This window comes from Anabrus simplex, chromosome 14 (assembly GCF_040414725.1).
Source record: "Anabrus simplex isolate iqAnaSimp1 chromosome 14, ASM4041472v1, whole genome shotgun sequence".
NCBI classification, from domain to species: domain Eukaryota; kingdom Metazoa; phylum Arthropoda; class Insecta; order Orthoptera; family Tettigoniidae; genus Anabrus; species Anabrus simplex.
The window spans coordinates 45,473,599-45,499,069 of NC_090278.1; the positions used below are offsets into that span (position 1 = coordinate 45,473,599).

Consider the following 25,471-nt stretch of genomic DNA (forward strand, 5'->3'; position numbering starts at 1 on the left):
CATAGAAAATGAGATTTTCTTTACATTCTTCTGGGTTTAATAGCTTCTGAAAATAATCTGCAAAAGTTCTCGTGCAGTCTTTATTGTTCAGTTTAAGTTTTCCATCTTAGATGATCTGATCAGCATCCAGAAGACAGAATCAATATCAATACCAATAACAAGGAAGCCCCTTCTACAATTCCTCTCACAGACACTGCCATACAAAAAGTACCTGGGAGAATGGATCTCTGCAAATCAGAGTGAGAACTTAGCCTTAGATGCCAGATGTACCAAGTTTGAAAGGGCTTATCAACCCTGTCGTAATATCTATTCGTTTATGTGCCTCTCCAAGAACGTCAAACTCAGACACCACAACTCCGTTGTCAAACCATCTGTTCTGTATGCGTCTCATTGCCTTGTAATGGCCATTGCTATGGTGTCATTTTACTGCCAGGTAGTAGGATGCAGCAAATAAGATACAAATTAATATAAAACACATAGTGTCTAACCCAATCTACACACCAAAACACAACTTATTCTTTATAGTGACACTGTAAACAATGCTAATTATTTATATACAGATTCCTAGTGTCCTCCTTCCAAGAGCTTAAAATGATAATTCAGCACCAATGAAGCCACATTACCGACATGGCGTGAAGGTACTAATCTATTAATTATACACATAAATTATAAAATTACCTTTACTTGATGTTCCTTTTTGATTATTTCTGAAGTTTCCTCTTCCCCACTTGAATCACCATCAAATACCAGACTTGGTTCAACTTTTATCTCCTCAAATTTACCAGTAGGCATATCCATATCCGGTTCCTGCAAAATGAGAGGATATAATTCAATATAAAAATGAACCACCTTCTAGTTTATAAAGGAACTACTATCAGTCCCCAGAATTAGTATTCAATATTATATTTATGAGGAAATATTCAGTCTGAATATTATTCCATAATTTCTCGGACAAAGATTATTTTAATACCTGCGCTTGCCTCGTCCTCCCAAGTAATGAATACTTCTGTCCTTAAACTATGGGCATGCGCCACAACCTTATGAGTCATACTGAGCAAGGCTCAGAAGTCAGTCGCAGGTACCATCCAATGTAGGTGAAAATGAAAGTCCACAGCCTATTTCCAATCATTCGACTGGTTAGGGACAGAATGAATGAAGCCCCATCAGGAGGTGAGGATAGAAATGTGCTGGCTGCCAAAGCCTGTCACATTCCTCTGGGGCAATGATAAATGACTGATAGATAAAATGTTAATGAGAGTGTTGCTTGAATGAAATATGACAGGGAAAACCAGAGTACCCAGAGAAAAACCTGTCCCGCCTCCGCTTTGTCCAGTACAAATCATGCATGGAGTGACCTGGATTTGAACCACGATATCCAGCGGTGAGAATCCGGCGTGCTGCCGCCTGAGCCATGGAGGCTACACCATCCGTCTTAGGTATTAAGGTTAATTCTTCAACTATGTTATCGAGTTGGACATTTTATTCACAAATGTGTTCCAAAACAACTGAAGTACCAAATGCACAAGAGGAAGTTAGAACCCAGAAGTGGTAGACTCCAAAATGCTGCAATAGAGATAAACGACACATCACTTAAAACTACAGCCAATGAATTGGCAGTGGAAAGACTGTCCATCCCATTGCAATAAGAACAACATTCAAAAGTGAGGATTTTTGAAGGAGATAATCACATTAGTACCATTAATGAGAAGAAACGACTAGAATTCGCAAAATTTCACAAAGATAAGGACTCCAAATATTGGAATAATGTTTCCTTGACAGATGAGAGTAAGTTCAACTTATTTTAGTGTGACAAATACGTAAAGTTTGGAGAAAACTTAATGAAAGCCTCCGAGGAAGAAACTTGTTCCATTAATGAAATAGGGAGGTGAAAACGATCTCATTCGGGGTTGTATGTCGAGTGCTGGGACAGGCAATTTAAAATGTGTAAATGGATATACTAAAGAAAAATATGAAACAGTTTGCTGAAAAACTGGGACTAGGAAATGACTTTTTTTTAACAAGAAAACGACATACGGCTGTAAAAGTCAAAGTATGGCTGCAATTGCATTCACCTCCCCCGTCCCCTGATATTAATAAAATTGAACACCAAGAACTCCATAGAAGGATTAGGAAATATTCCATTAAGAGGAAGGATGATTTGAAGCATACCATACAAACAGAATGGGGCAACATTTCATCAGAGGTCACCAGAAACCTAGTGGAATGGATGCCCCAGTGATTGGAAGATGTGAGTGAGTGTTGTTCCTAACATTTCTGCTGTTTCAGAAATGAACGATATCTTGGCGTTAGTTCTATACTTAGTTAATAATGCCAAAATTTGTCTTCATTTATAAGTGGAGATAAGTTTGCTAACTGGAGATAAGTGGAGTGGAGATATGTTGGGTCTATTAATATACAATGTTAAAATATGTTAATATATACATCAAATGTTGAGGTGCATGTAGACTTATTCATTACAGGATCAGATAATGCCTTACAGAAATTCAGCCATCCTTTGCTGGTTCAATAGCCCTCATCTCCGTCAGTAGTCATCCATTATCAACCGTGCTTTGGATAGGTCAGCAGCAATACAGTCCACTTAACTTTGACAGCCTATATTTAGTGAGTTGAGGCTCACTGCAATAAACTTTTCTGAATCAGAATTTCCTTCTATCAAACTGGTTAGTAATTCTGCAAGTGTGTCTAATATAGTTAGAAAGAATGCCTTTCCAGAGTTTACATGCAACGTATGTCAAGCTGATTGACCTGTAATTATCCTTTTTATATTTAAGACCCTATCCTTTGTCCGTGGGACTACTATAGCTCATTCATGCAAGCAGTAATCACATAAGAACTTCAGAAGAGGTACCACCAGCCCATTGTCCTTAGCGTATCCCCAGGTATCTTATCAATTCTGGCTGTTTTTTAGCTTGCAACTTTTCTATCTTTCTGTAAATATCACTATTATAAAAAGTAGTTTCCAGTACTTAACTAGCATTTGATACAGCCCCAGCATTTGCCTAGTGTGAACATGGGAAGGCATGGAAAACTATCTGCAGGGCAGCCGGCGATGAAATTTAAACCTAACATCTTCCCAATGCAAGCTAACCCTAGCCACAGAGTATATGGGATGTTTTGATACTATATCCATCCATTTACATGCGATATATATTGGAACAAATGAAAGTCGTATTTCATATTAGCTTTGAACCATGTGCTGTTCTTGTCGTGACTTGCTTTCCTTGTTTACTGGTTGGTTATTCTCATACCATGGCCACACTTTGCAGTTAATTGATGAAGATATTATAATGGACTGAAATGCATCTGTAAGTTTAGGTGATATTTTGTTTTTTGTTAGAGTGATGGACATATGAACTAGGCCCAGACTAGAACTGCACTACCTTATAGTAGATAATTAGTAATGTATTTGCATGCATTTCAGCAAAACTACTTGCTTTACGGTGCTCTGACCCAGGTAGGTCTAACGGCTACGATGGGATAGGAATGGGAAGGAAGCGGCCATCGCCTTAATTAAGGTACTGCCCCAGGATTTGCCTGGTGTGAAATCGGGAAACGACAGAAAACTATCTTCAGGCCTGCCAACAGTAGGGTTCGAACCAACTATCCCCGGATACAAGCTCACAGCTGCATGACCCTAACCACAGAGCCAATTCATCTGGTTCTCTATAAAACAGTTTCAACAGTTTTTGAAAAACTGACCTGATTATTTATTTTTCTTTGATATGTAAATACAATATCTTTAAAAAGAAAAAAAGAAAAGTACTATGCAGTAAAAGGGGAGGAATTTTTAAAAAATAATTAAACTGGGGTAAATGCAAACCACTTCACAAAAATATAGTCCATAGAAATGTTTTGGTGTATTATTTGTTCAAATTCTGTGAATAATACATATGTCAGGGTGACAAACAACAGTTTGCGGGTGGGCCGAATGGCAGGTTCCTAAACGAACCCTCCCTAACATGCGGGCGGATACATCCACACATGGTTGTTTGATAATACAAACAAACTGAGAACAACTTGAGGTGACAGTGTTGAAATGTCTCCTCAAATAAAATGTAGGTGTTCATCAATGATCCAGGAATGTAAATTTCATTCTAACAACTTCATTTTTTGAAAATATTTGTTTACAGATGTAAGTACTCACAAATGTGCACAAGTATTTTCTAGCAAATTTTATGAAAGCTGAAAAATGTCCATTACTAGGCGCCCTGTAAAAGTTAACAAGATTTGCCTCTGCAAATTTGTCCCTTAAGGGGGAACAACACTGAAGTTCAATTAATTTGATCTGTAGTTATAGAGATGCATCATGGACAACTGCAAATGGGTTGTCAAAGAAATGAATTTTCTCTGCACACACGGAAAGGTCTGTTTTCAAACTCATTCTTCAATACAGACTATAAATCCAATGTTAGATCCTTATGATGGTTGAACTTCTTACAAATCGTACAAAATTGTGTTGATTACCCTACTAGAAAATACTGAATATTACATCCAATTAAGATGACATTTTAGACAGACATGTTTTGACCCAATATAGAGTCATCCTCAGTAAAATATTAGACACACAACATGAACTGGTTGTTAAAACATTTTACCTTGAAAAAACATGATGAAAGTTGAAAAATACAGTATGAGTTGGTGGTCGTTAAAGCCGTTTTTGAGCTGGAGGCCTCTTTGTTGTCCCCTGATGCAGTTCAACTGATATCTGTTGTGTTCAGTCATGGGCTGTTATTGAAGTTGAACTGTCTGTTTTCTAGTGTTACGTGGCTCCACTTGTATTACCTGTATTCTCTGACTACGGAGTCCAGCTTCGACCAGCGTGCTGTTGGGAGGAGGTGAAGTGGGGAAAAGGGCTAGAAAACAGACAGTTCAAATTCAATAACAACTTAGATACCACTATGTCATCCGATGACTGAACACAACAGTGTACAGATATCAGCCAAACTGCATCAGGACACAATGAAAATACTGCAACAAAAAGGCCACTATCTCAAAAAAAATTTAACAACCACCACCTCATATTTTTAACTTTCATCATGTTCTTCAAGGAAAAACTTTCCGACAAGCACTTCATATTCTGTGTCAGATGTTCAATGCATATTTTACTGAGGATGACAATATGCCAGGTCGAAACATGTCTATCATTCTTCAGTAAGTCAATCAACTTACTAAACCAATAATATCATGCTGAACTGTTTTTTTGAGTTTCCCTGACATTCAGTAAAACATGGAAAGTGTAGAAACATGCCCTTCTCTAAGTGCTGTTGAAATAATTTCAATTAATTTTGGACCATACACTACATTCAAAAGCACAAATTTCCCTTGTAATCCCTTATTTAAAATATTTCAACATTGCATTAAATCTGTAAGTATTACTAAATCCCACATCCAGTTTTCATTCCCAAATCCTGCAGCTTCTGCCTGTTTCAACTAAGCTAGCATACCTTGCTATGATACACCATAAGCAAAATCAATTTCAGTCAGAAATGACTAGAACTACAGATGTCACCGTGTTCATCACATGTTGTTCCACTAGTTGGTGAATAATGCAGTGTAATTCAAGAGGCATGTCCGTATTTCTGTTTCTCATCTTCTAATTAATCCTGTTTTTGTACCACCCATATTCCTTGCTCTGTCTGTTGTTATAACAGCTGATCCATTCCAGTCTAAATCAAGATTCTTCAATGCTTCACTCAGTTGGAGAAACAAATCCTTGCCTGATGTAATTCCATGGATGCCAGCTCCTCAATTAATTCACATGCTTTGCCAATGCCACAAATAAAAATAAAAAATTGTGCTGTATTACAGACATCATTACTTTAATCCAAAGCCAACAAAGAGCACTGAAATGATTTTGATGTTTTGCGGAGTTGATAGCCCAAATTAGCCCCGAGTTCTTCTCGTCACTGTGCTCCCCAATAAGCTGACTTAATTTGACAGTTGTTTTGTTTCAGGACATGATTCTTCTGTTATGCAAACCCCCATCAGAAAATGGTCTCCCTGTCATGGCAAATAAATGTTCAACTCTACAGTATAAGTAGCGCGGATTTCAGCTTTATTGTCCTTGATCTGTTTCATGAACATTTGTCCTTGAGTGGTGGGAACTTTCATTAAATTTGAAATCTGTTCCTTCCCATAATATACCATCATACCTATTATCTACAGATCTGTGTTTAGAATCATGTTGTATTCTTTAAAATCTGAAAGATTTTCCTTGCATATCAGACACATTACTCTTCCACTGTTCTCAATACAAAAATAGTGATCAGTCCAAAAACATGGCACATTTTTCTACATTTGGAAAGGGAGACTTTGTTCACAGTAGACCACAGTGAAGCTGGCCATTTTCTGAGGATGCCCCAAGATAACCATAACTATCCCTGGGGAAGTCAGCAGCTGTAATTCCCAGAAAGGAATAGCAAAAGTCTATTCCATACCTGCTTTTAGGATGGGAATAAGCATGCATTTTAAAACTTTCCAAGAGGTCAATAAAATAAACATCACATCAAGAAGAACAAATAGTTCAGAGATTTTTCTTATGGGTTTTACTTCCTTTCTCTGTAAATTACAACAAAATAACTAGGATTTCAGCACCTACGAAAAACATAAAATACCTTTGTGTCGAGCACCAACTACTGGATCAAATATAGAGAAACAAAATTAGTAAAGTAGCATTTTTTGTTAATTTATCTAAATCACAGACCTCTGTGTCCACTGCATAATGATGATTACTACATCTATAACACGTTACACTCTATATCCAGGAGGGATAACTTTTCAATGTTACACTTGAGCAGTCATCCGGTCATCCTAATAACGAGGTCCACTAACCAATATCTATCTTGGAATGCTCCCTGTTTGTTCATGATTTCTATTGACCACTTGCTACAAAGTTCAGCCCTGCAATTTCTATATGAACCATTTGGGTGCCAGAAAGAACAGTATGATTCTATACTAAAAGTGCTTGATGACGATGGTGGTGATGTTTGCTGTTTAAAGGGGCCTAACATCTAAAGACATCAGCTCACTAAAGGTGCCAAGACCATTTCACTAAACTTGCACAAACACTCACAATTTCTCAACTATTAAAAAGTTGGTTACTTGATTTCTTTTCCTTGCAGCTGCCCAACATTCCACACTCTCTTCTAGTTTTCCAAAATTCTCAATATAATTAGTGACAACTACGTAAAAAGAAACAATTTTAACTTTTTCTTGTGAAAAATATCATGACATGGAACATAACTGAAATTGTGTTGTGGGGTCTGCAGCAAAAAATCAACGTGATACTTTACCTGCATAAGCTCTAAAAGTATTACATGTATAGAAATGGTATGTACAGTATTATCTTAAAGTGGACTGCAGAGAAGGGCAGTCACTGCACGATGCAGTCTGGTGTGTAAATGAGGTATAACTGCACCTATCTTGATGAAATGTAAGACAAGCTGTCATATACAATATTTATTACTACAGAAATGAGGACAGCAGCATGAGCAATAATATTAGTCTCGTTTATTTTGCTGCATTCTGTATTTATGCGCTCAAAACTAACACAATGGGAACAAATACCAAACTGAACTTTACTTTCTGCAACTTCTGTGAATTAATCTCAGTTCCATGAATTATATTTGACACCCTTAAATACTCAAGTGTGTACGGAAAGAGAAAAAAAGGTGCCCAAGGATTAGGGAAAGAGGTTATAATACCAATATTCAAGAGAGCAGAAAAGAAGATGTGCAGCAACTACCAGGAAATCACAATCCTCTCTCATGTTACCAAGATAATGGAAAGGATATTAGAAAGAAGAATTAAAGAAAAGGTGGAATGCCAGATACAAGAGGAACAATTTGGATTCAGAAGTGAAGATCAACAGTAAAACCCATTTTCATTCTGAGAGAGATCATGGAAAAGAGCTGGGAATATGGGAAAGATGTATAGGCTTTGTTATTTGGGCCTTCTGTTTTCTCCTCCTTCAGACCACAGAGGGGCTGTCAGGATCAGATATGCAGTATGCGTCACGTAATTGGAAAATGTTATGAGAGGAATATACAGTAGAATTTATGTTTCATAGATCTAGAGAAAGCATATGACAGGGTACCGAGGGAAAAGATGTTCACCATACTGGGGGACTACAGATTTACAGGTGGATTATAAAAATCAATCAATCAATCAATCAATCAATCAATCAATCAATCAATCAATCAATCAATCAATCAATCAATCAATCAATCAAGGGCATTTATGTTGACAATTCGGCTTCAGTGAGAATTGATGGTAGAATGAGTTCTTGGTTCAGGGTACGTACAGGGGTTAGACAAGGCTGTAATCTTTTACCTTTGCTGTCTGTAGTTTACATGGATCATCTGCTGAAAGGTATAAAGTTGCAGGGAGGGATTCAGTTAGGTGGAAATGTAGTAAGCAGTCTGGCCTATGCTGACGATGTGGTCTTAGTGACAGATTGTGCCGAAAGACTTCAGGCTTATATCTTGGAACTTGAAAATAGGTGCAATGAGTATGGCATGAAAATTAGCCTTTCGAAGACTAAATTGATGTCAGTAGGTAAGAAATTCAACAGATTTGAATGTCAGATTGGTGATACAAAGCTGCAACAGGTAGGTAATTTTAAGTATTTAGGTTGTGTGTTCTCCCAGGATGGTAATATAGTAAGTGACTATGAATCACGATGTAGTAAAGCTAATGGAATGAGCTCGCAGTTGCGATCAGCAGTATTCTATAAGAAGGAAGTCAGCCCCCAGACGAAACTTTTACATCGGTCTGTTTTAGACCAACTTTGCTTTATGGGAGCAAAAGCTCGGTGGGCTCAGGATATCTTATTCATAAATTAGAAGTAACAGATGTGAAAGTAGCAAGAATGATTGTTGGTACAAACAGGTGGGAACAATGGCAGGAGGGTGCCCTGAATGAGGATATAAAGGCTAATTTTGGAATGAACTCGATGGATGAAGCTGTGCGCATAAACCGTCTTTGGTGGTGGGGTCATGTGAGGTGAATGGAGGAGGATAGGTTACCTAGGAGAATAATGGACTCTGTTATGGCAGGTAAGAGCAGTAAAAGGTGATCTAGACGATTCTAATGATTTAAAGATAAGAGATATAGAACTAAACGAGGCCACAGCATTAGATACAAATAGAGGACTGTGGTGACTTGCAGACTGAACACTGAAAGGCATAACCATCAACAATTATAATATATGTCAGTACTCCTTCATTTTCTGGATGTGAGCCAGCTTTCTTTCCTGCGTCCACATAGGTCTGCTGGTTCCTGTGTTCTTCCTACTTGTTAGTGACTTTGTGGCTTGCCCAAACTATGTATGGACTCGTGCGGGATCCCCAGTTGTTCCAGACACACAGGTTTCTCACATATGGTGCAGGTAGGGGCAAAATATGTTTGTAGGTCGACATCCCAAACAAATAGCATTTAAAAAAACAACTAAAACCCAAGACTTACGTAATATCATTTACCTGATATATTGCATTGAAAAGGCAATTTATTCTTATAATTGCACTTCAATATGGAACAAACATGAAATTTATGGCTTGTAATTATGCTGCCAACCAGGCAAAGAAGAAAGCCTTTTTATTTTTATGCCTAAAAGTTAAAATAGCCAAATTAAGCAAAGATATTGATTTCCTGCAACAATGTATAACTTATGATTTGACATTTAAATTTCTCAAAATTAATACTAAGAAACACACATCCTCTTTTCAAACTATGAAAACTCAAACCAGAACTAATAAACTCTGGTTACAAGATGAAATTAGATTCTTATATAAGAACAAATATTTTCTTAATAACAGAGTATATGAGACTCATCTCGAAATAACTAACCTTCTATCTTTTGCTCATTGGAATATTTTTCAATCTTACGTTGATTATAGACTACAATCGATGTTATAAAAAACATAAGATTCTGGAGAAAAGTTAGAATATTCTTAAATGACTAAATCAACTACCATTCCAGCCGAAAGAACACACACTCCCTCTGACAGACTTGCTCAGTTTCACACCCCTGTTATTAATCTCTCTAAAGTGACATTAAATAATATTGAGACATCCACATTGAGCAAGGGTCCAAAACACAACTGGCCCTCCTCCAACCTTCTCAAGGATGTCATCACCACTACAGCAGAACACAAGTTAGCCAACAGTAAAATGCCAGTAGATAAACAAGAAGAAATGAGATTTAAAGCTAAAAAGGAACTGAATAACATCTTCAACTCCATATCTAACATAAACTATTCCATCCCAATAATCAATGCCAATAGGAATAATTAAGGCTCTTAAGTTCATGCCCTAAAAAACTAAGAAATATGCCAATAAATATGCACTATTAAAATGGCAGTAGAGAAGTCAGGTTAGTATTGGGGGTTGAAGCAGTTCACAACCATCACTTTGCACAAGTCGTCTGTTGTCTCGCAAAACACTTTTGTTTGAAAGAAATAATAACATTAAGTTATTTATTAGACCACCTAATCAATACAAAATCGTCTTGGATGATTTACATAAATTTGTTAACTAATAGTGGTACATGTTTCGCCTTCCCTGAAGGCATCATCAGCCATAGTCTTAACCTTAAATTAAAAATAAGCGTCTAAATAACATGTAGTAATGAAATGAATTTTAAAATCTTGAAGAGATTTGAAATAAAATAACATTAAAAATAACAATGATGGTTTGAAAATACAATGTGATGAGATATAATAGTGGAAGTATTAACAAAATTAACATTAGAAGGCTGCTAAAATAAGTACAATGGATAAAACAACAGATTGTTATACAACAAGTAGTAAGATTGCATAAAAGTAAAGTTGATAGTCTGGCGGTTATAATTAGACGATGGCGAAAAATCGTATATAATCAAAGTAAAGAAGAGAGAATAAAAGTCAAAGTTAGTCGAGAGATCCGAAGTTAATCATGATCTTGAAGATAAAAGACGAAAGTCAGAGGCATATGGTGAAGTTGTAGAACACGTTGAGGATATGAAGTTGGTGAATAGAAGTTGAAGAACAGTTTCAAATAGGATCACTATGGACCATCTCAAAATTTGAAGTGATGTTCAAATGATATTTATTACATGTAATAAACACTTTTGTAACGTGAAAAACTTCTTTCCACATCACAAGACATTATTGCGGCATATTTAAATGATAACTGCTCCACAGAAAGAGGCACGTCTCTTGGCGTGACAGACAGTTTTCCTCTGAGAATGCCTTGAATATCACACAACCGTTTTTAACCAGGTTTTTTGAAGTTACATAATTTATTTTTTCTTTCACTTTTTGTCCTATACTACCAGGAACAGAATTTAGACTGGATATCTCCTTCAAGGGAGATCCTACAGCTTCCAGTGATGTTACGGCAGTTGGTAAAAAAGAAGAATGGGCATTTATACAAACAAGATTCTCTTCTAATTCAGTGCCTGACAGATTTGCACTGTTTGTATTGATGTAGCTTCATTCGAGTTCAATGAATTAACAACCTCTTTGAATATTTCTATGTGCTGAGCATAATACAAAGCTGCATCCAGCCCTGTTCCCCAACGTGTTAACACTGGCGCAGGAGGAAGTGTGATATTCGATGCTGTTGATCTAAACAACTTGACTCTTGAAGGAGAGTTCTTTGAACAGGCCACATATTGATCTACCAATGGTAAAGAATTGTGTATGGTCTCAGCGAGCACGTACCAAACAAGTTATATGAATTAAGTTAGGAAAAATGCCTTTCAGTGTTTGTCCTTGCATCGGTAACAATTAAATGTAGTTGTATCTGATTCCAGATGGATATAATAATTTCAATGAGCCCAACACACACTGCATTACAGTTACATTGTTAGCGGCCGGTAATTCAGACACATTGAGAAGATATGGCATCATCTTTTGTTCCTTATTTAAGGTACCCACAATTACATTAGCAATAAATCGGCCCTCAGAATCAGTGGTTTCATCAATAGACAACCACATAAACTGATCCACTAATTTAATTTGTAAATTTGTCAATACATTATTGTAGCAATGTCCTACGTCTGTCTTATGCTTCAGGCACATGTTGTTCAGTGTATTTTGCAAGAAAACGTGGGGTTATTAATTTTATACAAGGGAATATCAGCAGCTAAAAATGCTTGGCACAAGTCGTAAGAAAATTCACTAATCCTACTTCCTAAACACTCTAATAGTTGCTTTTGAACAGGCTCTTTATTTGTGAGTTTGCTAGTTAAATTCTCCTTATTTTGCTGTATTGAAATATTTGAAATATTTTCTTGCTCCCTACAGAACAGTACCGTATTATCTGTAGATACTAAGTCACCTGAAAACTCCTTCTGTAAATTAGTTAATCTACAACTCAAAGTTGCTCTTATTTTCGGCATTTAAAGAACTTTTTAATGGACACTTTATACGCAAAACATAGTTTGGTCACAACCAGTTCACAACACCGTTACACGACTCAATGGAAAAAACGTGAGGGTAGATGATAAAAAAACAGGGGATTCACTGTGTGACATCATAACTCTTCACCACATGACAAGTTCTATTATTATGCACAACATTACTGCCAACATCAACCAGATGAAAAAAGCTGATTAAAAATACTGTAAAAACCATTAAACTGATTAAAATATGCCATATAGGCGATAAAATATTAAAACATGATGTATTTATCAAAATCACGAAAATATGCAGTTATATGCAACATAAAAGCATGTTCAAATGACTGAAAATTCCATAATTTGTGCACATAATGTATAAGCTTACTTCTTTCTTTTTTTTTCTTTTTTTTTTTTTCTTTTTGGCCAACTGTGGACCACATTAATTCGATTTCAGCTGCTTCTGGGCTTTGATCTGCACACAGTAATCTTTCATTCTTTCACTCTGCAACCTTCTTCTCTCTTCCGTCCATGGTGTTTGGGTCTTATTTATTTATTCAGTCTGATCCAGGACACCCTATTAGATTTGCCATAAGACACAGAATAATACACAATAACAATTTTGAGGAAAGATGAAAAAGATTATAGTTAAAAAAAATGATAGGTTACAATTAACCATGTTAAATGGCATGAACTCCATATAAATGGTGACGAAGAATCGAAGCGGAGTTTTTGATGAGTGAGACGACTATCTCATCTTGTAGGCTTCTCGCTAGTTTATATTTTTGTCACCATGTGATGAAAGATTTGGGAATTGTTCCCCTCGCGCCAAAGAAAAGTTCAGTCACCGTAATTTTTTTAAGGTTATACGACTCAAGAAAGAAAGGGATGGTTGGATTATAGATATCCTTTTTCTCATTGTCTACCTCAGTCAGCTGAGAGGCTTAAGATTCAAAGCATACCATAGGATCAATAATTTCTGCTTCGTTCCTCCGTCTGTCAATCGCTATAATATCAATCCTGCGAGTGCTGCCTCCTTCGGCGAGGCAGTGGACTTCTTCGTACACTTCTAGATTTTTGAGACGAAGAGCATTAGCAATCAGCTTTCTGATGATGTTATGGCGTTTGATCCTAAGCAGTTCTCCTTGAGGGCAACTCCCCAGCACATGTGGTAAGGTTTCATACTCACTGCAGTGTCTGCAGTGGCCTGTGCTGGTAGAATGCCCGGCAGAGTACGTACTGGTGCAACCATCGTGGTCATCTTCAACATCTCCCTCCATTCCAAACAAGTTAAACCATCTCTTCTGGTAACCCAAGAATTAGCAGCAGGAACTTGAGCAAATAACTCAACACCTCGTCCTTTTTGTGGATATGCACACCATGCTTCAAATTCGCGTGTTCTAAGTAAATCGCGCAGTTGTCTACCAGATTTCGTTGATGTCTCTTCACTGAGTTGGAGTTCAGATGGGCAGCGAGTTTTTATTGCTGTGAAATTTCGAACAGCATTTACGTGCGAATCATTCACAGCTTCTAGCTTAAGACTGATGTTCAGCTGTTGAAGGTACGCTTCCCAAGTAGCGCGCATTAGTGCTAACCCTTTATATTTGTGGCTCGAATAGATCATACTTGTCGGTTTGTCACTCGGAAGTTGTAGAATTTCTTTAAGTGCGCTTCTGATCATGTTGTCGGCTTTTAACAGACTTGATTTGGGAATTTTCTCAACCGAAACAGTCTGGAAGGGGTATATCAGTGTAGGGCTAATAAACTGATTTATTACAGTCAGTTTTTGATGTGGTTTGAGTAAGTGAGTCCTGGTAATCTGATGTAAGTTAGCTTTCAATTTTTCAAGTACCTGATGTTCATTGAAGACTAAAGTCTGTCTGAAAGTTGCCCCTAAATATTTTATTTCTTCACTATCATTTATACTTGTGATGTTTCCAGAGACCATCACGATATCATCAGAATGAAGTTTACCATTTTCTATAATAATGGCATTTGATTTGTCTGCATTTATATGCAAACCTATTTCTTGAAGCAGATTTATGACCGAAGTGACTAGGATTGAAGCTGCTGCTTGGTCTTTAGCTATGATCACCAGATCGTCGGCAAAGCATAGGGATGTTAAAGGTACAGTGTTAGGACTCAATTGAAAACCATACATTTCTGATACTTTGATGTCTGTGAGTTCATCAAGGATGTGGTTTATACCCCAGTTAAATAAGAAAGGTGAAATGGGATCTCCTTGCATCACTTTTGATGTTTATCTTATCTGTATGACCATGAGCAGTTTAACTTGTGTTGTGTTTTCGGTGAGAAGGTTGACTAGTAACTTCTTAATGGATCTGGGTAGTATAGAGTTCTCTATTGTCGCCTTTAAGTGATTGTGTCTAATACTATCGAACGCTTTGCTGATGTCAAGAAATACTACACAGCCTGAAATCTTTTTCATTACAGCTGTTCGTAAAATGCCATCAACAATATTCACGTTAATGAAAGAGCCAGGGGTCATGACAAAACCTCTTTGGAACTGGTTTAAAGGGATGTATTCCCTTACAATTTTATCAAGGATCTTACTTAATATGCGCCGAATAATGGAGCAAATACTAATCGGTCTCCATTTGGTCTCCAATGTAGTTTGTATCCTATTCTTAGCTTTCTTGTTCCTCTTCCCTTCCACTTTGCCCCACTCAGGCCAAGAATACAGAGGTTCCTCCTTTCCATCATATCTATCAGCTCCTCACTTCTGCCAGTCAGGGTCAGGATATTTAATGTTCCAATTCTGTGTCTTGGACTCTTTCTTTTGGGCTTCTTCTCAGAACATCGTACTTGAACATCAGCCTTACAGTCACCATACGTTGCAGATGTTTGAGAAGATGTGTCTATCCGGTATTTGTTTTGCGTTCCGAGGCTCGTTTTGTAGTTGAAAGCAATCGATATAACCCTTCAGTTGACTTGCTAAGCCTAACACTGCTGGGGATTTTCTGTCAGGGGTATTCTCCCTTAGCCTTTGGCAGTCCCCTACCTCACTGCAAGGCAGCAGCTAATGAATTTATGAGTCATTTCCTACACAAGGGTCTCATCAAACCTTCTAGGGGAAAACTCCTCCACCCGTAGCTGTTGGTCTTCCCCTAGTTTGTCGGGTTTGGTATCAGCCGCCCAACCCACGGCCAGACAGTCGCAGGTAGTACAGTCTACTGTCGCATACGATAGCAGGATCAGTCCTGACCTGACTATTAATCCCAGGACCAATCATTCAAGTTAATTACCGGCCCAGTATGTGAAGGCAGGCAAAAGAGACACAGTGTAATACAGGCTTCTGCAGCTGGAGGATATTCAAGAAGACCATGTGATCATAAAAGGCACGATAACAACTTGTCAATTTCTCTGGACAGACCTGGCTCGTAAATCATTAGGTGTGAACACTCCCTCCTCTCTGAATAGTGATAGCTACCATCCTATGCATTCAGGTACATTTTGAAAATCATTTGGTAATATTCTTTGCTTAAGACTGTTTGTTCTATCACAGTTGATAATCATATCTGTGTTCCATTCTGGGAGTGCCACCATATTTACAGTGACTGCTGATGAGAGTGGTAAGGAAAAATGTTGCACAATTTGTGATGTTTCCTTACTTCTGTGCTTGGGTAGGGTCCCTAGCCACATCACTTTCTTACAAGTAATACAAGGTAACACATGATTTATCTTCAGAAATAATCTCATTTATGTTGAGGAACACTAAAACACAGTTTTACCCATATCTGTAATTTAGTTTGGAAATTAAAAATGCAAGCCAAGGCTCATAGAGTTTGTTTTGTGAAATATCCACTAAAACTGATCAAGTATCTTCGATAGAGGCTTTTCGTATGTTTCTTTTCCTTCATGAAACATTAAAATGGAAATTTTGAAAGTCAGTGGGTGGATTAGTGTCAAAAAGTTTGATTGAAGAACGAAGAACTCCCGCATTTTTTCCACAACCAAAAAGTAAAGCCTAAAATAATTTCAAATTTGGAGAATAAATGTCACACAGCTCCTTAGTCCGCAGATCATTGTCGGCATCAAAATCAACTGAAATGATCCAACCTGATTAACTCAGATTTTAAAAGACTAATAGGAAGTCAACTTTCAATCTCGTCACCATATGTCGGTGTAAAACAAAACTTACAATGCATGATGACTCCTCCATGTCTGGCAGCATTTCTGGTTCAAGTTTGATGAAAACTGGTTCCTCCATGATGTTACACTAACCTGTTAACGACAAAAGAAAATCTCTTAACCAAATACAGAATTTAATACTCTACTTTTGAGAAATCCAAAACCATTTTACAATATAAAAAGTCAGTAGTATCAGAGGTAAGGGGTTGTCTTGTTCATTGGCCACAGTAGAGAAGAGCTATGAACTGAAATTTCATCATGCATGAGAAGTGTTCAGAGCAGATGCTGGGCTCCTCCTTGGCTAGTTCATGATTTTTACCTGGATCTGAGGGCTAGTTAAAGATTCACTCAGCACGGGAATAACTGAGGAGCTATCTTAGACTGCACGTCAAATTGTAATCAGCAGGCCAAGGCTCATAGAGTTTGTGTTGGGAAATATCCACTAAAACTGGTCAAGTATCTTCAATAGGGGCTTTTTGTATGTTTCTTTTCCTTCATGCAGCATTAAAATGGAAATTTTGAAAGTTAGTGGGTGGGTTAGTTTCAAAACGTTTGATTGAAGAATGAAAAAATTCCCAGCATGTTACTAGTTTCATTGAACACTTCAACAGAAACAGAAGAGCAGAATGCTTGCAAGACCTTACAGTTTCCAAAATATGCACAGTGAGGGCGAGAGAAAACATCGAAGGAGTTGAAAACTTACATTTTTCTTCACCTACTGGTTTGAAATTGCACTAACATGCTGACAGCTTTTGATAACACAAGGATGGGAAAGAAGGGAAGGAAGCAGCCATGGCCTTGATAAAAGTACAGTACCAGCATTTGCCTGGTATGAAAATGGGAAACCTTGAGATAATATCTTCAGGGCTGTCAATGGTGCAATTCAAACCCACCATCCGACGAATGCAATCTCACAGCTATGCAACCATAACCGCATGGCTGACTCGCTCATTATAGATTTTTATCTGGCAACAAATTACGTAGGCCCATTACCCATGAAAAAAAAAGGAAAGAAAACAATGTTCTGGGATTAAACTACAATATTCTGCTATTACTCTTGCAAAGACATACCTATATGATACATTGAAACTGAGCCCAAACGCAGGGTGTACAGAAAGGGTGTACTAAAGAAATGAAGAGTGAGGTGGTTCCCCTTTGAGCCAAAAGGTGCCCACTAACCAATGCTATGAGCAACATTTTCACACCATTCATGGCAGTGATTGGCTGCATAATGAATGGCATTACTATTTGCATCTCCCAATTTCATATCGTCAAAGACAAGGACACTGACGCAGAGTAATGAAAGTAACAAAACTGATCAAACCGAAACCTGAGACATGGTGTACAATGTCAGAGATGCTTCTGAGCATGATGAAGAACATTAGAGTTTAATATTCAAGTAATTTTTTGGTGTTCAGGAGTTATAAGAGCTCACATCAACCAACATGCAGAATGGTACCCAAAGGCAAGCTCTACTAACACAACCACATAGTAATGACGCTGATGAATTCACTATAATAAAGTATAATAAAGCCAGTTTCTAACCACAATGAGCATTTAATGCTTTTGTCATTACATCCAACAACAGTCCTGAACGGCCATGGCCTACTAAGCATCCGCTGCTCACCCAAAAGGTGTCACGTGGTCCACATGATGAATCCTATCAACCCTTATTCCTGACCTTGTTAGACCATACTAATTTTAGTGAAAAATGGAAGAGTATGTATAGGTTCTTTAAGGCAGAAACAGGTTCCAAGAAGGACGTTCCAGGAATCATTAATGAACAAGGAGAGTTTGTATGCGAGGATCTTCAAAAGGCAGAAGTATTCAGTCAGCAGTATGTAAAGATTGTTGGTTACAAGGATAATGTCCAGATAGAGGAGGTGACTAATACTAAAGAAGTATTAAAATTTACCTATGATAACAATGACATTTACAGTAAGATACAAAAGTTGAAAACTAGAAAAGCAGCTGGAATTGATAAGGTTTTGGGGGATATACTAAAGACAATGGGTTGGGATATAGTACCATATCTGAAGTACTTGTTTGATTATTGTTTGCATGAAGCAACTTTACCAAATGAATGGAGAGTTGCTATAGTAGCCCCTGTATATAAAGGAAAGGGTGATAGACATAAAGCTGAAAATTACAGGCCAGTCAGTTTGACATGCATTGTATGTAAGCTTTGGGAAAGCATTCTTTCTGATTATATAAGACATGTTTGCAAAATTAATAACTGGTTTGATAGGAGGCAGTTTGACTTTAGGAAAGGTTATTCCACTGAAGCCCATCTTGTAGGATTCCAGCAAGATATAGCAGATATCTTGGATTCAGGAGGTCAATTGGACTGTATCGCGATTGACCTGTCTAAGGCATTTGATAGGGTAGATCATGGGAGACTACTGGAAAAAATGAGTGCAATTGGACTAGACAAAAGAGTGACTGAATTGGTGGCTCTTTTTCTGGAAAAAAGAACTCAGAGAATTAGAGTAGGTAAAGCTTTATCTGGCCCTGTAAAAATTAAGAGAGGAATTCCTAAAAGCAGTATTATTGGACCTTTATGTTTTCTTATATATATCAATGATATGTGTAAAGAAGTGGAATTAGAGATAAGGCTTTTTGCAGATGATGTTATTCTGTACAGAGTAATAAATAAGTTACAAGACTGTGAGCAACTGCAAAATGACCTCGATAATGTTGTGAGATGGACAGTAGGCAATGGTATGATGATAAACGGGGATAAAAGTCAGGTTGTGAGTTTCACAAATAGGAAAAGTCCTCTCAGTTTTAATTACTGCATTGATGGGGTGAAAGTTCCCTTTGGGGATCATTGTAAATACCTAGGTATTAATATAAGGAAAGATCTTCATTGGGGTAATCACATAAATATGATTGTAAATAAAGGGCACAGATCTCTGCACATGGTTATGAGAGTATTTAGGGGCTGTAGTAAGGATGTAAAGGAGAGAGCTTATTTGTCTCTGGTAAGACCCCAACTAGAGTATGGTTCCAGTGTATGGGACCCTCACCAGGATTACTTGATTCATGAACTGGAAAAAATCCAAAGAAGAGCAGCTCGATTTGTTCTGGGCGATTTCCGACAAAAGAGTAGCGTTACAAAAATGTTGCAAAGCTTGGGCTGGGAAGACTTGGGAGAAAGGAGACGAGCTGCTCGATTAAGTGGTATGTTGCAGGTTATAAACTTAATTTTCCTTGTCCGTATTGCAAAATTAATAACTGGTTTGATAGGAGGCAGTTTGACTTTAGGAAAGGTTATTCCACTGAAGCCCATCTTGTAGGATTCCAGCAAGATATAGCAGATATCTTGGATTCAGGAGGTCAATTGGACTGTATCACGATTGACCTCTCTAAGGCATTTGATAGGGTAGATCATGGGAGACTACTGGAAAAAATGAGTGCAATTGGACTTGACAAAAAAGTGAGTAACTCACCACATGAGTTTCGTCAATAAAATGTTAGACTGAAGAAGATTTTAGACAAAAAGTGTTTGCTTAAGACATAGTTTTATTGTTGTGTGACTTTTAAAAATGTTATAAGATTATCAATTAGTTTTTATAGGAGTAATCTTGAACCAAAAAAATTGTTTTATGATCTTATACAATCTTAGATTAATGATAGTTTGGCTGATGATGCTCACGAAAGGGAGCGAAAGATGTACCATATAAACATCATAATAAATATGTAAGTTTGTAATATATTTTTATTGTATTGAAAAGGTGGCAATTGGCAAAACTAAAGGAATCACAAGTGGTATGTTCCGAGCTGTCAGTGGAGAGATAGCGTGGGAGGACATCAGTAGACGAATAAATTTGGATGGTGTCGTTAAAAGTAGGAAAGACCGAGCTCGATAGCTGCAGTCGCTTAAGTGCGGCCAGTATCCAGTATTCGGGAGATAGTAGGTTCGAACCCCACTGTCGGCAGCCCTGAAAATGGTTTTCCGTGGTTTCCCATTTTCACACCAGGCAAATGCTGCGGCTGTACCTTAATTAAGTCCACAGCCGCTTCCTTCCCACTCCTAGCCCTTTCCTGTCCCATCGTCGCCGTAAGACCTATCTGTGTCGGTGCGACGTAAAACAACTAGCAAAAAAAAACAAAAGTAGGAAAGATCACAATATGAAGATAAAGTTGGAATTCAAGAGGACAAATTGGGGCACATAGTCGTTTATAGGAAGGGGAGTTAGGGATTGGAATAACTTACCAAGGGAGATGTTCAATGAATTTCCAATTTCTTTGCAATCATTTAAGAAAAGGCTAGGAAAACAACAGTAGGAAATCTGCCACCTGGGCGACTGCCCTAAATGCAGATCAGTAGTGATTGATTGACTGATAACTCATTGTAACATAAAAATAATAACAATACATTAGGATGAAAAGGTAGATACTGACACAGCCTGAAACAAATGGCGCTCACTAACACAAGAATGCCTGTTAGAGCAGAAGACAACATTTACAAAATGTGCCATGAGGCCTGCCATGTTGCATAGTAGCAAGGTCTGGCCAGTAAGGAAGATCAATGAATATAAACCTCACACTGGAACAGTGTATGCTGCGATGGGCAAGCAGGGTCATGTGTACAATAACATCTGAGATAAAAATGAAATGGCGTACGGTTTTTAGTGCTGGGAGTGTCCGAAGACAAGTTCGGCTCGCCAGCTGCAGGTTTTTTGATGACCTGCACGTCATGATGAGGATGAAATGATGATGAAGACAACACATACACCCAGCCCCGTGCCAGCGAAATTAACCAATTATGGTTAAAATTCCCGACCCTGCCGGGAATCGAACCCAGGACTCCTATGACCAAAGGCCAGCACGCTAACCACTTAGCCATGGAGCCGGACAACATCTGAGATGGTACGGAGACACAGTACTGGGAAAAGAGAATGACGCAGACCTGGCTGACGACATACAAAAGTTAGGTCTCATGGAAGAAGACAAACTACTAAGAAATAAACAGTGTGTCAAGATGAAAGACCCAACTCCATACGATACGAAAAGGCAAGGAAGAATAACACTGTGATACCAGGTTTCCACAATTAAACTGACGGTATTCGGCACAGCGCAGGTTGTATTAATCGTAGGAGTCTGAAAATTCATAGATATGCTAACTAAGTAATGCACTCAAGAATTATGCCACAGAAAATATTAGTTCTAAATCTTGCCAGCAGATAAAAAATATGGCATTGTAAGCAGTGGCAGGGTCACAGAAAAAAAAAAAAAGGCAAGAAAGATTAAACACATGATAATGGTGGTTCTGATTGTGGCCTCCCAACTCAGAAACGTGGTCAACAGTTGTCCGCAAGATAAGAGGTGAAATCAGAGTGACATGGTGTTGTATGCTGGGCAGAGAATGGATATGCCCTGATATGCACGATCCCCACAACCTGAAGTCACACAGATTTAGGTCGGGGGATCTTGAAGAATAAAATCATTATTCCTTTAAACGGAATGTTACACAGTGTAATTCAGCCACCCCTTCCAATGTAGTTTTATGCAACCCACAACATTCATTCCATCCTGAAAACACCTGCCCTGCTGGTATGCTCAGACAACACAACCAGATATCTTGGTATTTACTGCCTCAACATGACATGACGCCATATTAAACACTGGAAGACATTTGTATGCCTTCTAGATCATATGAACCTCACACGCTGGCGGAACACTACATTGATATTGTGAGCGTAGTAAACTTAATACTTGCTGTAAGCAAGCTGTACAGAACCATAGTGTAGTTGGTAAAGGCATGGCGGAGCTGGCTTGCATGTCAGGTGGGAGGTTCGAGTCCGGAGCGAAGATTACAAATTTTAAAAATATTTGTTTAATACATACCGCACACACTGTAAGTTCAATACCCACTTTCATGTAAATTTTGTGTGAATGAATGTGTTTGTGGCCCTAAGTTAGCAAACCAGACACATACAGACCGGAAATAAGAGGAACATAACTGCCCTGACAATGTTTTATCGCAGCAAATGCTCGATGTGATGACCGTTTTGGTTTATGCACATTCGGGCCCGATCGTCTTGCGTGCTGGCATAATTGCTCGGCAGGCGTCCGTGATGGGTTGCCGGAACTGATCGGGGTTTTCTGGCATTTCAGTGTAAATGACGTTCTACAAGTGTCCCCACAAGAAAAAGTCTAGTGGTGTTAAATCCAGTGATATGGCGGGCCAAGAAAGAGGGCCTCCTCATCCTATCCATTTCCCTGGCAGTTCCTCGTTCAAATGGTTACGAACAGGTAAAGTCAGAAATGTGGTGGAGCTCCTACCTGTTGCAACCACATCGTCAAACTATCGTGCAAGGGCACATCCTTCAGCAGCAGTGGGAGTTCCTGACGCTGGAAGTACAGGTATGTGGGCCCGTGCAATGGCCCTCAAAGAAATAAGGTCCAATCAGGCGATCCCCCAAGATTCCACACGAAGCATTCACTCCCCATCATACTTGATGGGCCGCCTGTCGCACCCAGTAAGGATTGTCCGGACTCCAATAGTGCATGTTGTAGCGATAGACGTTCCCATTATTGTGGAAGCATGATTCGTCCAAGAAAAAGACATGCTATACGAATGCTGCATCATTGTCCAACCTGCCTAACAGCCACTGACAGTACTCTATTCAAGCTTCGAAATTCCACCCATGGAGATCTTGGTGTAGCTCAAGGTGGTATGGGTGAAATTTATGCTCATGCAGCATTTGCCAGACAGACATCTGGCTGGTGTTTACCTGTAGTGCAATCATCCTTATACTGATGTGGGGATTATTACGAGCTACCTTCAAAATGGCCTCTCCTGTTTCACCTGATATAACGGGTCTAGCCCGTTGTCCCTAGGCGTCCTTCAAGACGGCAGAATGTTGTAGAAGGTGGGTTCCGCCTGTCATGGTACCGCTCCTGGTACAGACGAAGTGCCTCGCACGCATATTGTCTTGGTTCCCGATAAATGAGGAGCATGTCAGAGTATTCCTCTCTGGAAAACATGCTGAATGACAGCAGAGATTACAGTACAACCAGCGGGCTATGCGCAGAGCACAAGATGAATAACAGCGTCATGTGGCAAACGTGTGCCTGTCTTTAACGTATCTGAATGATGCAGGATGCAAACCGATACTGGCACATTCTAATACCAATATAAATGGTCCGTTATTGGACATTATAAACTTTCCAGCTAACTCATTCTTGGTTGCCAGCGTTTCGCCCTCGTGTGCTAGGGTGGGCTCATCAGTTGGTACCTAGCACACCTACCAATACGCTGGCTAGTGCATACCGTGGAGGCCACTGCGTAGGCTGACTGGAGCCACCGGCAGTGCCAATGCACTAAGAGACTTTGTCTCATCACTAAAATTGATGCCTGCTTGGCCATCAGATGATATAGATGTTGATTCCCATAGGGAATCAGAAATAGTGGCCCGATGTTGGACTCAATGGGTACATGAGGGCACCCAATCACGTAGTGCAGGTTTGGGTCGGCCAAGAGACACTACCTTGAGGGAGGACCATCATGTGGCGTGCCAAGCATTGCGGGATCCCATAACTTTGTCACCCGCCATCCAGGAACATGTACTAGAGACTCTACAATGAGCTGTGAGTTCCTGCATAGTGTCTTGACAACTTGTATCCGCCGGATTGGGATCCTACCGCGCCATGTGTCTGTTGCCATTGACACACCAAAACCTACGTTTGGAGTGGTGCCTTGCCCAGGGGACATGTACAGAAGACGACTGTCGTTTTCAGTGATGAGTCCCGCTTCTCCATCGTATGCGGGTTTGGCGGCGTCGAGGGCAGATCCTGCTCATATTGTGGATGATCCCTAGCATCACGGTCACCTCTAATAGTGCTACAGCAGACTTTGACGGCAAAGTGATACGCCACACACGTATAGCACAGTGTTCCAACAAGACATACAGAACACGTGCAAATAAATTGCCTAGAGCATTTTGAGGTCCTCCTGTTGCCAGCAAGATCCCCCAGCCTCACCATTATTGAACATGTGTGGGATGACATTGTAAGGGGACTCCGTCCCAGTACCAACCTGCAAGATCTGGAGGGACAGCTACAACAACTCTGGATTAACTTGCCTCACGAGAGGATCCAAAGCCTGTCTGACACCATTCCGAACTGCATAAGGGTATGCATTGCGTCCACGGGGCGGGGTGCGCGACACCCTACTGCCAACGTTCTTGTCTCTTTCATCCCGTACTGTAATCAGTTCAATAAAGGCACATGGTCTTCCACTTCTAACCAGTTCTTCTGTCAGGCAGTATAGATACAAATCAGCTATGTGGCTTAAGTGGCGAAAGGTCAAACCGAATAACAAAAAGGCTGGAGAGGCCAGAGTTGTACAACTGTTCTCCAGAAATTCCCTCCTCGTCAATTAACTTCGAAAGATAATCCTTAAACAATGGTACAGTCTCACTGTCAGTGGATAGAGCCTCTCCACTAATGGTAATCTGGCAAATACCGAAATGTTTTTTCACCGGTCCAACCTTCCATCACTGGCAGTAAATTCTGAATCTTCTCCCTCTATTTGTCGCTCAAACTGCAATGCTTGTTCCTGCCATATTGGCCCAGTAATGGCAAGCCTTTTCCCCTTAAGTGTTATGCCACAAAAATAATGCTCCACAGGGTAAGTTGGCTGTGCGGTTAGGGGAGTGCAGCTGTGAGCTTGCATCCGGGAGATAGCGGATTCGAACCCCACTGTCGGCAGCCTTGAAGATGGTTTTCCATGGTTTCCCATTTTTACACCAGGCAAATGCTGGGGCTGTACCTTAATTACGGCCTCGGTCGCTTCCTTCCCACTCCTAGGCCTTTCCTCTCCCATTGTCGGTGCGACGTAAAACCACTTGTAAAAAATGCTTCCTTAACGTTTTATGCTTATCTTTCATCATAGTTTTTCTTCTTTCC

General features: G+C 39.2%; 1 protein-coding gene across 1 annotated transcript in view; it reads right to left on the reverse strand.

The window, feature by feature from the left end:
* Positions 1-25,471, reverse strand: part of LOC136885285 (zinc finger protein OZF) — a 76,529-nt gene that overhangs the window by 42,766 nt on the left and 8,292 nt on the right. Inside the window, exons 2-3 of the mRNA XM_068230220.1 lie at positions 16,563-16,645; positions 679-807 (exon numbers count right to left, since the gene is read on the reverse strand). Coding sequence (XP_068086321.1) covers positions 679-807; positions 16,563-16,631 — 198 coding nt within the window. The 5' untranslated portion in view covers positions 16,632-16,645. The remainder of the gene's footprint in view (positions 1-678; positions 808-16,562; positions 16,646-25,471) is intronic.